The 12,906-nt window shown below is 37.4% G+C and overlaps 2 protein-coding genes across 3 annotated transcripts; both read right to left on the minus strand.

Moving 5' to 3' along the window:
• Positions 1–727: 727 nt before the first annotated feature.
• Positions 728–1,557, minus strand: LOC120081498 (MLP-like protein 423). Its single transcript, XM_039036444.2, has 2 exons — positions 1,237–1,557; positions 728–1,158 (listed from the first exon to the last, which is right to left on the minus strand). Exons 1-2 carry the CDS (start codon positions 1,421–1,423, stop codon positions 878–880), a joined length of 468 nt encoding a protein of 155 aa, XP_038892372.1. The 5' UTR covers positions 1,424–1,557; the 3' UTR covers positions 728–877.
• A 611-nt stretch (positions 1,558–2,168) lies between these two features.
• Positions 2,169–4,955, minus strand: LOC120081497 (Acyl-CoA N-acyltransferases (NAT) superfamily protein). 2 transcript variants are annotated; one of them, XM_090315785.1, is made up of 3 exons: positions 3,846–4,955; positions 3,041–3,350; positions 2,169–2,472 (listed from the first exon to the last, which is right to left on the minus strand). In XM_090315785.1, the coding sequence occupies exons 1-2, from the start codon at positions 4,493–4,495 to the stop codon at positions 3,083–3,085; spliced, it is 918 nt and encodes a 305-aa protein (XP_090171911.1). In that variant the 5' UTR covers positions 4,496–4,955; the 3' UTR covers positions 2,169–2,472; positions 3,041–3,082. The 2 variants fall into 2 exon arrangements, with proteins under 2 accessions (XP_090171911.1, XP_038892371.1); XM_039036443.2 differs by lacking the exon at positions 2,169–2,472 and having other exon boundaries at positions 2,841–3,350.
• Between the last annotated feature and the right edge of the window lie 7,951 nt (positions 4,956–12,906).

Genomic DNA, 12,906 nt, shown 5'->3' on the forward strand with positions numbered 1-12,906 from the left:
AGCCTTTTGATTGAAACCCATCGTCGGCAATGCCTTCGACGACAAGCAGCGCCGACTCCACAGATAGCACATCGACCGCCGGCAGGTTCCTTTGATACGGATTGACCAAATGGTTTTCATGGCGTGAGGTTTTTCGTGCCGCGATGCAATTTTTGTTCAATCTTTAAATAATCTTTAATTCATTAACCAGGACAAAAATTGAATCAAAGTTCCAATCGAAAACGAACCTAAACTGAATTTCCTTAATGAGATCTCTGTTTAAAATGAGGTTCAAGAAAGATTGAATACTTACTGTTTCTATATATTAGAGATGCTTAAGTCTCTTTATATACTAGTTTAATTAAGGGTTCCCTGTATATTAGAGATCATAGGCCTAAGTCTCTTTATATACTAGTTTAATTAAGGGTTCCACTAAACCCTAATCATCTAGTAATGGGCTTCTATCCATTAGGTCCATGTTTACTTCTAATTATTTCTAATTAATTAATAGAAATTGATGTTAATAATTGAAAGTAAGTATTTAATGAAAATTTGAGGTTAAAGATGTAATATCTTAAAATTTAAAAACCAAATCGAAACAAAACTCAAATCTCAAATATAAAAGTTTAGTGCCTAACTTGTAATGGAACCTTTATATATCTTTTTTTATCTAATTCAAACTAGTCCCTTTCTTCTTTCTTAGCTTCTTGATGTTCATGGATTGAAACATAAGAAATAGAGCATGATGTAAACTTAGAATAAGAAAAGGATTATTTAATTCAGTTAGCCAAGATGAAGTAGATCAAGAGAACATTAAACACCACAAACACATACACAGGAACCATATTATTCTCCATAGCCCTAAGAGGCATCCTCCTTAATCAAGGTGTGGTTGGATCTATGCCTGCTTCAAAACATAGTCGTCCAGTTCTGAGAAATTCTTCACCACAAAGTCCTTAATGAGATGAGGATCAGGAACCTCCTCACTCGCCTTCTCAAACTCACAACTCCATTTCACTAAGCTCCCACTTTCATCTTCTTTAGGACTCACAGTAATGTGCCCCTTGAAACTCTTATAATACTTGAGAAGATCCCCTTCTATAACGCTGTAAGAAACTGACCTCTTTTCCTCATCCACAGCCTCAATCCTCTCTTTCGACTCTTTAACGATTGGAGAACCTGATCCATAAATTCACAAGAAAAAAATGAGTTAAATCTCCTGTATGAGAACAAAAAAAAATTACCAAGGTTGTTTACCCTCAGAATATGTAATGAGGCGAACCGAACCAACTGCTTTCCCATCGCCTTCAAGAACGTCAATGCTTTTGTAATCATGCGGGAAGGCCTTGGGGAAGATGATTGTTGAGTCCCTCATGCTATTCCAGAACTTGTCTGCGACAGACTTCACCTCTACCTCTACGCTAAGCATTCCATCAGAAGCCATTGTTGAAGATCAGTGAGTTGGAAGCAGAGAGACACCCGTGAATATGTAGCATTGGTGAAGTAGAGAGCTTTAAATTGGTTAGGAAGAGTTCAACTACCACTTTAATGGCCGGCACCAATGACAGCTACTAACCACGCACTTCCTCTCCATATTTTGCAGCATACTTAATTACTTACTGACCCACGAACGAGAAAGAATGGTGGTATTGAAGAAGGACGCGACTTGGCATCCCTTATCTTTATTAAATAGAATCTCATGATAGCCACCACCAGTCTTAATAGGTTCTTAAGGTCCAAGGTACATGTAAGCTGGCTCAGACACTAATCAATATAAAAGACGACGTTTTCATCTTCTGCAAATCCTCAATCTTTTGAGTCATGATATTGACATGTTTATCCTCTCCAACCTTACTAGTAGCAGGGGCAGTTTTCATCTCATCAACTATACACTCCCCTACTCTTGAGGATCTTAAAACGGCCCTTGAGATCAATGCAGATTAGAATACCAACCTTCTCATTGTCATGATTCCGTTGGATTATGAATTACACACATAACACATTCTTGCAATGTATAACCCTCATTTGGTGAACTACAGAAACAGAACTGGCTTTATATTATCTCAGACTCAAACATAATTTCCTGTTGAAAGCTGAAAGCTTGAGGATGAATGAGTCTAGTAACATGACCATAAATCTTACGAGAGAATAATAATGAAGAGAGAACCCTCTTAATAGTTCAACAGATGGGAAAAAGAACAACACTAATGAATTAAGTATTTAAAGAAATATGCATTACAGTACAAGAGAAACAGTATCACATAGTAGCAAATGAGGACTTCTGTCGGCAGCAACAAACACAACCAGACAAGCCACTCGTGATTGAGGATTGACAATGGCAAGGTTTTTCCAGGGGATATTTTACATTGGTAGTTGTTATATTCTTGAGAAAAGAAAGAAATTCCTATCGGTATCTCATAAAGTAAAATAGACCATGAACTCAAGCACTGGAAGCTATTTACCTGTGATGTGATATCCTATGAGATGAAAAGCCTGTATATCGAACAATAACAACATAGATAAGAAACCTACTAAATCATGTAACATAATACAGTTATGACTTAACTAGAATACACTTTTCGCTATTACTATATTTCTTTTGCTCAGTCTATGCTATCACATTTTAAAAATTGGCCAACTCTTCGAGGTGCATGTCTCAAACGTCAGGGAAAGTGAAGCTTAAGACTAAAGGGGCGTGTTTGCACCTCAAAAATGCTGAGAAGAACAATTATTTACTTCTAGAGTCATTCATTTCAATACTTCTTGACAGCTACTACTTACAGTTACACTATCTCATTAAATCAGCAACCATCCAATAACATAAAGAGCTCACACTCACCAAACATAGTTATTGTAAGGACTGAATCAACTTCCATAACTTTATTTTATTGAACAAAAGATAATCAAGAAAGAAGTTGATTAAAAAGGACCTCGAAGTTATAGTCTATAATCTACAGATATGTACAGAGTAATTTTACAAGCAATCCTTGGCTTTAAAGAAGAGAAAGGGAAAAAATTAGTAGAAGTGGCAGGGGAATAATATGCCCATGATGTTATCTACCTCAGCAGAAAGTGCAGCAAGTTTTCTATACCATTCACAACTTCATTCTTCAAGAGAAAATGGTACATCTGATTCAGAAGGATTGCTCATGGTCATGGCAGGAAGCTTCTTGCACATCAAGTGCTTGCGCCTCTGCAGCATCAACAAGATTATTATGGTATCTGTTTGTACAACGCTGTAGCCAGCTTTTGTATACATGTTGAAAGGAGCTGTGTCGATCATTCTACAATGCAGATACACCTCCCTTGAGGTACTCATTTGTGATATCAATTCCTCACCAGCCTTTAAAAGATGCCACCCAATAGCCCTCCTGAAAATTCCACAACTTCAAACTCTTAGATTTAATCATGTACCAAATCTATGAGTGTTATATACTGCTGGAGTGCAACCAAAGTCCTACATTAGCTAGGTAAGGGGAAGACCCCTTGTATATAAGTAAGAACAACTATCTCCTATGGTATGAGACCTTTTGGATGATCAAAACCAAAACTATGAGCATAGAGAGTATCTATTGTTGAGATATTTTGGACGGTTCATTGTCTCTAACATATATTATCCTAATATTCGAACTTCAAACTTTTTAGTTGCGAGCATAATGTCTTGACCAGTCGAACTATTCTCTAATTGATCATATCATTCAAGTTTTAAATTCCTAATCATAAAACTTCCTTTTCTCCTTGATGCAATCTTAGGGGCAAGCCTAGAATTCAGAATGCTGAGGATTATAACCAGTTAAACATTAACAATTATAGCTAGTTAAACCTTAACAAATGGCTACAGAAGCTAATTGGTGAAGTAAACATACCTCCGAAGCTCCTTTTTAACTGTCATATTGCATATGTAAGGCGAATCCTTGGGAGGTGCGGGAGTGGGGGGAGATGCATTGGCACCTCTCTTATCAAAGCAAACCTCAACTGTCCCAGCCAACTGTTCAGCCTCATCTTCGTCTCCATCCTTACCTTTATAAAACCCAATAAGTGTGGCTGTGTGTGGCATCAGAGCCCTTCTTTCAATCAAATACTGTTTAACCAAAAACCTCAACAAAGAAATATAGCCAGAAGGCCAGAACATGGACTCTGCAAATGATTCAGCGAGCAACCCAACCGTGGCATCAAGTTCATCATCCCTCATAACCCGAACCCAAATGAACCCAGATTCCAATTCCTGAAAATACCCAAAATCCCCAAGTAGCTTGAGCTTCTCGAACTCATCGTTGGTCAGAAATCGACCAGTTCGAAGTGGGTCTTCGAGAAACGAAGAGTCCAATGTCGTGGGTGAGGAATGAAGGGGAGCTGATGAAGTTCTGAAGGAGTGATTCTGAGTTTTGAGTAAAAGGGGAAATGGGTATGAAGAAATGGGAAGAGTAGGAAAAGTTCGATGGTGTAGGAAGTGGCGTGGAAGAAGGCGATGGCGGTGTAGATCCAGAGGAGGAGAGAAAGAGAAGGCTATGGCCATAGAATGCAAATCTCGGTAATTGCAGCCCCAGGGGAATCGATAAGATCCGATTCTGGCGTCATCACTGATTATTAAACTTGGTCTCCTCGATTAATGCAATGAAGTTAAAAACTTTTAAAAAAAATCATGGACCATAAAAACAAAATAAATATATGGTTTGGTGACATTCCGGAAATTCTTGTTGGGTTTCTAAAATTTTTGGACGTCAATTATAATATTACGCAGGTATATTCAATTCCAGGCATCAATGGAGAATATCTCGTTTAGATGATGAAAGGAGGAGACGATTTCGCTGGCAAATGATGAACATAGAAGATTGGCGTCGTTGCACTTGCATAAACTGAGAGGCACAAGTAATAAATTTGAGAATTCTTGGATTTTTACATAGGAACTTTCCATTATAAACCTCTGATGATGTATAAATATTTACCTTAAAAAAGGATGATGTATTGTTAATTGATGAATGCACAAAAATGAAATTTTCTTTATTAATATGTTAATTCAATATTTAATTGGAATTAGTGAAATTAATTGAAAATTTTTCATTTGTTTATGTCAAAGGAATTAACCAAGATTAAGTATAGTTAAATATTTATTTTTAACATTGGAAAATTATTCATTACAAGTTTAATATTTAAATGGTCTAGTTTTTTGTCTCATAGGTTTTTAAAAGTTTCAATAAGTCTCTAAATTTTCAAATTTGTGTCCATTAGATCATATAGTATCTTATAAAGTAGATATTTTTCTGGTACACTTACTCATATTCACAGCAATGAAAGTCATAAGCAAGAGATTTGTTGTCAAAATAAGTATATTCAACTAGCATGAAAAAATGTAAGAAATTCAATTCTCTCATCTTGCATATTAGTAACAAAACAAGAGATTTGTTGTTTCATAGGAGCTTGTTTTTAAGAAAAATTCTTCAATATGTTATTTAAAAAAAATGACATCTATAGATCTATTATACATAAAATTAGAAGTTCAGAAACCTACTATTAGATAGAAACCTAATCTTAGTATTTTAACCCATTTTTATCTTTTGATAGTGAGGAGTTTATGTCAATAAACTAATCTCAACATTTAAGTTAATAATTAAAAAAACTTTACTAAATAGAAAGGAAAAAAATAGACATTCATAGCTATTCTTAAAATGTCATTTTCGAAATATAGTATACGTACGACATTTCTTGTTTTAGATTGCATTTGAATTCGAGTTTAATTTGTATCATGTTATACTTTTTACTTTATTTTAAGATTTTATATATATATATATATATTATTTTAGGAAAGTTACAGTTTAGAATGCATCATTCCAGCATGGATGAACGAAAATTTGCATATATGGCAAAAATTTTAAATTTGATATTTTGTTTATTTTGTATTCTAATTTGGCCTTTTAACAAATCACCTTTGTTTCTCTTTGGTTGCAATAAGGAGAAAGAAAGAAAGATAGAAAAGAGAAAGAAAAATGGAGAGAGAAATAGATGATAGGATCCTTATTGGCAGCGATTCACATGGCAACGACCAACGAAGTTGCGACAAGGGAAGGGAAGTAGTGGCCGGTGGCAAATAGATATGTCTAAAATGTCCGTGGGCCAGGGCTCTATGGGAACTGCCTCGAACGGAGCGAAGAATCCCCGAATACACGAGGAATGGGGAGGGAGTGGGGAATTGTCTTTCCCCATTTAAAATTTGGGGCTGGGGACATCCCCGTCCCCAACCCCGTCTTCTCTCCACCCCGACGTCAGTTCTCGCTTTTTGAGCAAAATGGGATGGATGATTGAATCCAATGGTGTCAGTTTCTAAGATAACCTCCAGTCTTTCTTAAATGTCAAGGGGCTAGAAAAGAAAGCAATTATTGTTGACTATGATGAAGTTCATCGACGAGAATTGTTTTCTAAAATGGAACTTAGAGCTTATATAGATTCTGATACTAATCCCATTACTCTCCGAAGAGGAAGAAGTTTAAAGACAGTAAATGTGATTTATTTGTCTTGGAGACGTGTTTGGTAGAGAATAATGATTCAGCCTGAATATTTAATTCGGGTGCTACTAATCACGTAAGTTCTTCCTACTAAGGATTTAGTTCTTGGAAAAGGTTGGAAGATTGAGCATTGACTCTTTGAGTCAGTACTGATGAGGTTGTTTCAGCTGTTGTTGTAGGCAGGTTGAAGTTATTTTCGGATAAGAAATGTTATCTATTACTGGATAATGTTTATGTAGTTTCTCATATCAAGAGGAACTTAATTTCAGTTTCTTGTCTGATTGAACAAAGTTATTCCATCTCCTTTTCTGAGAATAAAGTATTTATTTTTTAAGAATGGTATGGAGATTGGTTTTGGTTCAGTGGAAAATAACTTGTATGTACTAAGGTCATTAGTCATAAAAGCCTTGTTTAATATTAAAATGTTCAAAACGGTGACATCTGCAAAAAGACCAAGGGTTTCTAAGGAAAATGCCCATCTTTGGCATCTAAGGTTAGGTCACATCAATCTCAATAGGATTGAGAAGTTGGTAAAATGTGGACTTCTAAATGATTTAGAATAAAACCCCTTGCTGATATGTGAATCATGTCTTGAAGGCAAGATGACCAAACGACCTTTTACTGGAAAAGGTTATAGAGCCAAGGAAACCTTGGAGCTTATACATTCAGACCTTTGTGGTCCGATAAGTGTAAAAGCTCGAGGTGGGTATGAATATTTCATCTCTTTCATAGATAATTATTCAAGATATGGGTATCTATACCTAATGCAACATAAGTCTGACGCTTTTGAAAAGTTCAAAGAGTATAAGGCTGAAGTTGAAAACTTGTTAGGTAAAAAGATAAAAACACTACGATCTGATCGTGGTGGAGAGTATATGGACTTAGAATTCCAGAACTATATGATAGAACATGGAATCAAGTCCCAACTCTTGGTCCTAGGTACACCTCAGCAAAATGGTGCATCAGAAAGGAGAAACAGAATCCTGTTGGACATGGTTCGATCTATGATGAGTTATGCTCATCTTCCAAACTCATTGTGGAGACTGCAGTTTACATTTTAAACAATGTTCCCTCAAAAAGTGTTTCTAAAACATCTTTTGAGCTATGAAAAGGCCGTAAAGGTAGTTTACGTCACTTCAAGATTTGGGGATGTCCAGCCCATGTACTTGTGGCTAACCCTAAAAAGTGGAACCTCGTTCGAAAGTTTGCCTATTTGTAGGCTACCCCAAAGAAACGAGGGGTGGATACTTCTATGATCTAAGTGAGAACAATGTGTTTATATCGACCAATGCTATCTTCTTGGAAGAAGACCACATACGGGATCATAAGCCACGAAGTAAGCTTGTTTTAAATGAGATTTCTAATGAGACTATTGAGAGTTTAATAAGAGTTGTTGAATAGACTGATAGATCAACAAGAGTTGTTGATGTCGATTTATCTAGTCGACCATCTCAAGAGTTGAGACTACCTCGACGTAGTAGGATGGTTGCGAACCCACTGGAACGCTACATGGGTTTGACTGAAGCCCAAAACATCATATCTGATGATAGAGTTAAGGTTTCATTGTCTTATAAGCAAGGAATGGATGATGTTGATAAAGATGAGTGGATTAATACATGAATCAGGAAATGAAGAGTCTATGTACTTCAATTCCGTTTGGGAACTTGTGGATCAGCCTAATGGGGTAAAACCTATAGGTTGTAAGTGGATCTACAAGAGAAAACGAGGTGTAGATAGAAAGGTGCAGACCTTTAAGGCTAGACTCGTGGCAAAAGATTATACCCAGGTCGAGGGAATGGACTATGAGAAAACTTTCTTACCTATTGTCATGTCGAAGTCTATCAGGATTCTCATGTCCATAGCCACATTTTATGATTATGAGATATGGCAAATGGACGGCAAGACTATCTTTTTGAATAATAATCTTAAAGAGACCATCTACATGGCTCAACCAGAGGGATTCATTGTTCCAGATCAAGAGCAAAAGGTTTGCAAGTTTAATAGGTCCATTTATGGACTAAAACAAGCATCTAGATCTTGGAACATTAGATTTGATAGTGCGATCAAATCATTTGGCTTTGATCACAATGTTGATGAGCCTTGTGTTTACAAGAAAATCATCAATAACTCAGTAGCTTTCCTGGTGCTGTATGTGGACGATATCCTACTCATTAGGAATGATGTAGGTTTTCGGACTGACGTTAAGAAGTGGCTAGCCGCCCAATTCCAAATAAAACATTTGGGAGAGGCGCAGTTTGTTCTAGGGATCCAGATCATAAGGAATCGTAAAAACAACAGGTTGGTCTTGTCTCAGGCATCATACATTGACAAGATGTTGATCAGGTACTCGATGTTGAATTCCAAGAGGGGTTTATTACTTTTTAGGCATTAAATTATTTTGTCTAAGGAACAGTGTCTTAAGACACCTCAAGAGGTTGAGGAAATGAGACGGATTCCCTATGCATCGACTGTTGGTAGCCTTATGTATGCAATGTTATGTACTAGATCTAACATTTGCTATGCAGTAGGGATTGTCAGTCAATATCAGTCCAATCCAAGTTTAGATCACTGGACGACGGTCAAAATGATTCTCAAGTATCTTCGAAGAACAAGAGACTATATACTCGTGTATGGAGATAAGGATTTGATCCTTACAGAATACATAGATCTGGCTTTCAAACTGATAGAGATTCTCAGAAATCGACATCAGAGTCAGTGTTCACTCTGAATGAAGGGATTGTAGTTTGACGAAGCATCAAGCAGGGATGTATCGCAGACTCCACTATGGAAGTCGAATACGTAGCCACTTGTGAAGCTGCTAAAAAGGTTGCTTGGCTTAGAAACTTCCTTATCTAATTGGAAGTTTTTCCAAATATGTCTTTGCCAATCACACTCTATTATGATAATAGTGGGGCTATGGCAAATTCTAAGGAACCTCGGAGTCACTGTAGAGGTAAGCACATAGAACAGAAGTACCATTTGATCAGAGAGATTGTGCATCGCGGTGATGTGATAGTCACGAAGATGCGTCGGAGCACAACGTTGCTAATCTGTTTACAAAGGCTCTCACGGCTAAACTGTTCGAGGGTTATTTGGAGAGTCTGGATCTACGAGACATACAACACCTTGTCTAGGGCAAGTGGAAGATGATGTTAGGGTATAGAGTATGCCCTAGTTTATTGTATATTGTACTTTTTTTGTATTGTACATTAGTCTCCCGAGACATAAGGACAAGTGGGAGATTGTTGGGATTGGTGTCCTAATTCTCCTGGTAATCTCGTAGTTTGTGAATATTTTGTAAACATATTGTTATTAATAAAATAAATGTTATTTTATAAGCATTTACTCAAATCCAATAAACTAAGATCCGTGGTTATTTCATGTAACTTAAGCATGTATATGGAGACATACAAGTGGATCATGTCTTAAGTAATAACCTAAATGATTTGTAGTAGATGGATAAATGAGGGATACCTTATCCTGATGATACTACGGATACGGTCCGCTTTATAAATGTTACAAGTGTTGTAAAATGCTACAAATAGTTTGATCTTGACCATTCATGTGGAGACTAAAGGAAATCGAAAGCAAGATTTCCATGAGCAGTCAAACAAGATTATTCCAAATCACAATCATAAATGAATAGAACATTTACAGTCGTCTTCAAACAAACGGTTATATAATTCATATAGAAAGTACAATATGAAAAATTCAAATGCACAAAGGGAAAAACTGTACGAACAATTGACAATGTGTCTCCACGCTCCTTTGCGCACGACCGCTCGAACAACAACTTCGAACGCTCGATCTACACGACCGCAACACCGCAACGAACACTTCGCGCTCATCCTCAACGATCGCCTTAGTCACGAACTCCTCTGTAACATGAACGGCCTCCAGAAAACCTCGACGGTGTCGAGTTGAGTATGACACCACCAACAAGGCTACCTTGGTATTCTCGGTGTGAGAATCCAGAGGGTGGGCTTTGTTCGAACTTGGTATGAGGCAGACGAAGGAGGAAACACCGATCGTATACACGACTAGGCAAGTGAAGATGGCGGAGACCTATCGTATAGGTCGATGCCCAATCATTTAGCTAAAGCTAAGCGATCGTCTAGCAAAAGCCATGCGATCATTTAGCTCATCGTTTAGCTCGTTCTGTCGCCTACAGACTCTACACGATCGTTTACTTTGGGTAAGCAATCGTCTAGCATAACTATTCGATAGTTTAGTAAATACTGCACGATCGTTTAGCTCGCCACTGCATGATCGTTTAGCTCGCCCAACCGTCGTTTAGTAAATCCGTATTTACTTGACGACTCCGTGAGTTTCTTTTGCGCGAGAGAGAAAAATCAATAGTTTGAAAAACATTATTTCAAAATAGGAAGTTACTTTCTTTTTAAACTCACGATTATCATGAATTCAATAACCACCCATTCACTTGGTTATTAAAGAAAAAAGAATTAATTACCCAATAATTAATATTATATATATATATATATGATAACCAACTTATCATACTATATTTATAACCTATAGTTTTAATATTTCATCTCATGAAATATATAAATCATAGTTCTTTTTCTATTCCATGGTACCTAATGTAAATCTCATTTATATCAATCTTCCACTAGATGCATCTCATACATCAAACCGATTATATCATATATAATCAAAATACCTCTTGTCAATTTGAACATTTCAAATCAACACCAAGAACTGATCCTCAACTGAATCCATTGAGCTACCAAGGGGACCTCATGGACTTGTAACTCGAAGCTCCAACGGTACATGAATAACTGATTAAACTCTTTAGTCACGAGATCCACCATCTGTTAACTTTCAGGAACTCCACTAAAGACCGACAGCTAAATTCTCCTTACCACAGATATATTATGTGTCTATTTTAACCAATCAGCAGTGCAACAACCCTTCACAAATCGCTCGTAAGTACAGCTGGGCCAATAACCGTTATATCCCTGTAATTACATTTGTCTCCTTAAGTACCACTGATCCCTCTAATGAACATAAGTCATAGTCCTACTATGACTGAGTCTTCTCTTCCAAAGAGAAGCTATGACCACTATGTTCAAGCACATGAATCAGCCCCTAAGGGAGCAATCTCTCTACTTATGCCTACTTCGGGAAGGAAGTGAATTCCATCTTGTGGATTAAGTTTCCAGCTCCCAGATCAGACAAGTCCCCAAAAAGGTAGGCATGTTGAGTTGGCAATCTGGCCACTCTCACCCATACTAATCAAAGGACCGCCCTTAAAGGCAAGAGTTCCCAAAACACCCAGGATTGAGGTCGTGTCACATATTGTCGTTTAGGTGAGATGTAACTCTCTAGTATCAACGGTGTTATATACAGAGTCTAGTCATCTCGTGGTCCAGGTCTTATACAAACTCTTTGTATAGGACACCCCCGCTCGCACGTCTCCACATGAATGGTTAAGATCTACCATCTGTAGTAGTTTACAACACTTGCAAACCTCTACAAAGCAGGTCATATCCGTAGTGTCACCAAGATCAGATATCCCACCTAAATCCTTATACTACAGACCTATTTAGGTTATCACTTAAGGCATGATCCACTTGTATATCACATATACATGCTTAAGTTCACATAAGATAACCAAGGAGCTTTGTTTATTGGATATGAGTAAATGCTTAAATTAAATAACAATTATTTTATTCATTAAACAATGTGCATCTTTACAAAACAACGAGACTCCGGGAGAATTAGGACACCAATCCCAACAATCTCCCACTTGTCCTAATGACTTGGGAGACTAATGTACAATAAAATATAATATAAACTAGGGCATACCCCAGTATCATCTCCCACTTGCCCTAGATAAGATGTTGCATATCCCGCAGACCCAGACTCTCCAGGTGACCCTCGAACACTTTAGTCGTGAGGGCCTTTGTAAAAAGATCAGCAACATTGTGCTCCGATGCAATCTTCATGACTATCACATTACCGCGATGCACAATCTCTCTGATTAGGTGATATTTCCATTCTATGTGCTTACCCCCATGATGACTCTGAGGCTCCTTTGAATTTGTCACAGCCCTGCTGTTATCACAATATAATGTGATCGGAAAATCCATATTTGGAACAACTTCCAATTCTAAAAGGAACTTCCTCAGCCAACCAACCTTCTTAGATGCTTCACAAGCCACTACGTATTTGGCTTCCATAGTGGAGTCCGCGATGCATCCTTGCTTGATACTTCGCCAGACTACAGCCTCTCCATTAAGAGTAAACATCGACCCCGATGTCGATTTGCGAGAATCTCGATCGGTCTAAAAGTCAGAGTTCGTGTATTCTGTAAGGATCAGATTCTTATCTCCATATATAATCATGTAGTCCCTCGTTCTCCGAAGATACTTGAGGATCATCTTGACCGTCGTCTAATGATCAA

Source organism: Benincasa hispida, chromosome 7, assembly GCF_027475165.1.
Source record: "Benincasa hispida cultivar pf3 chromosome 7, pf3_genome.v1.1, whole genome shotgun sequence".
Classification (NCBI taxonomy): domain Eukaryota; kingdom Viridiplantae; phylum Streptophyta; class Magnoliopsida; order Cucurbitales; family Cucurbitaceae; genus Benincasa; species Benincasa hispida.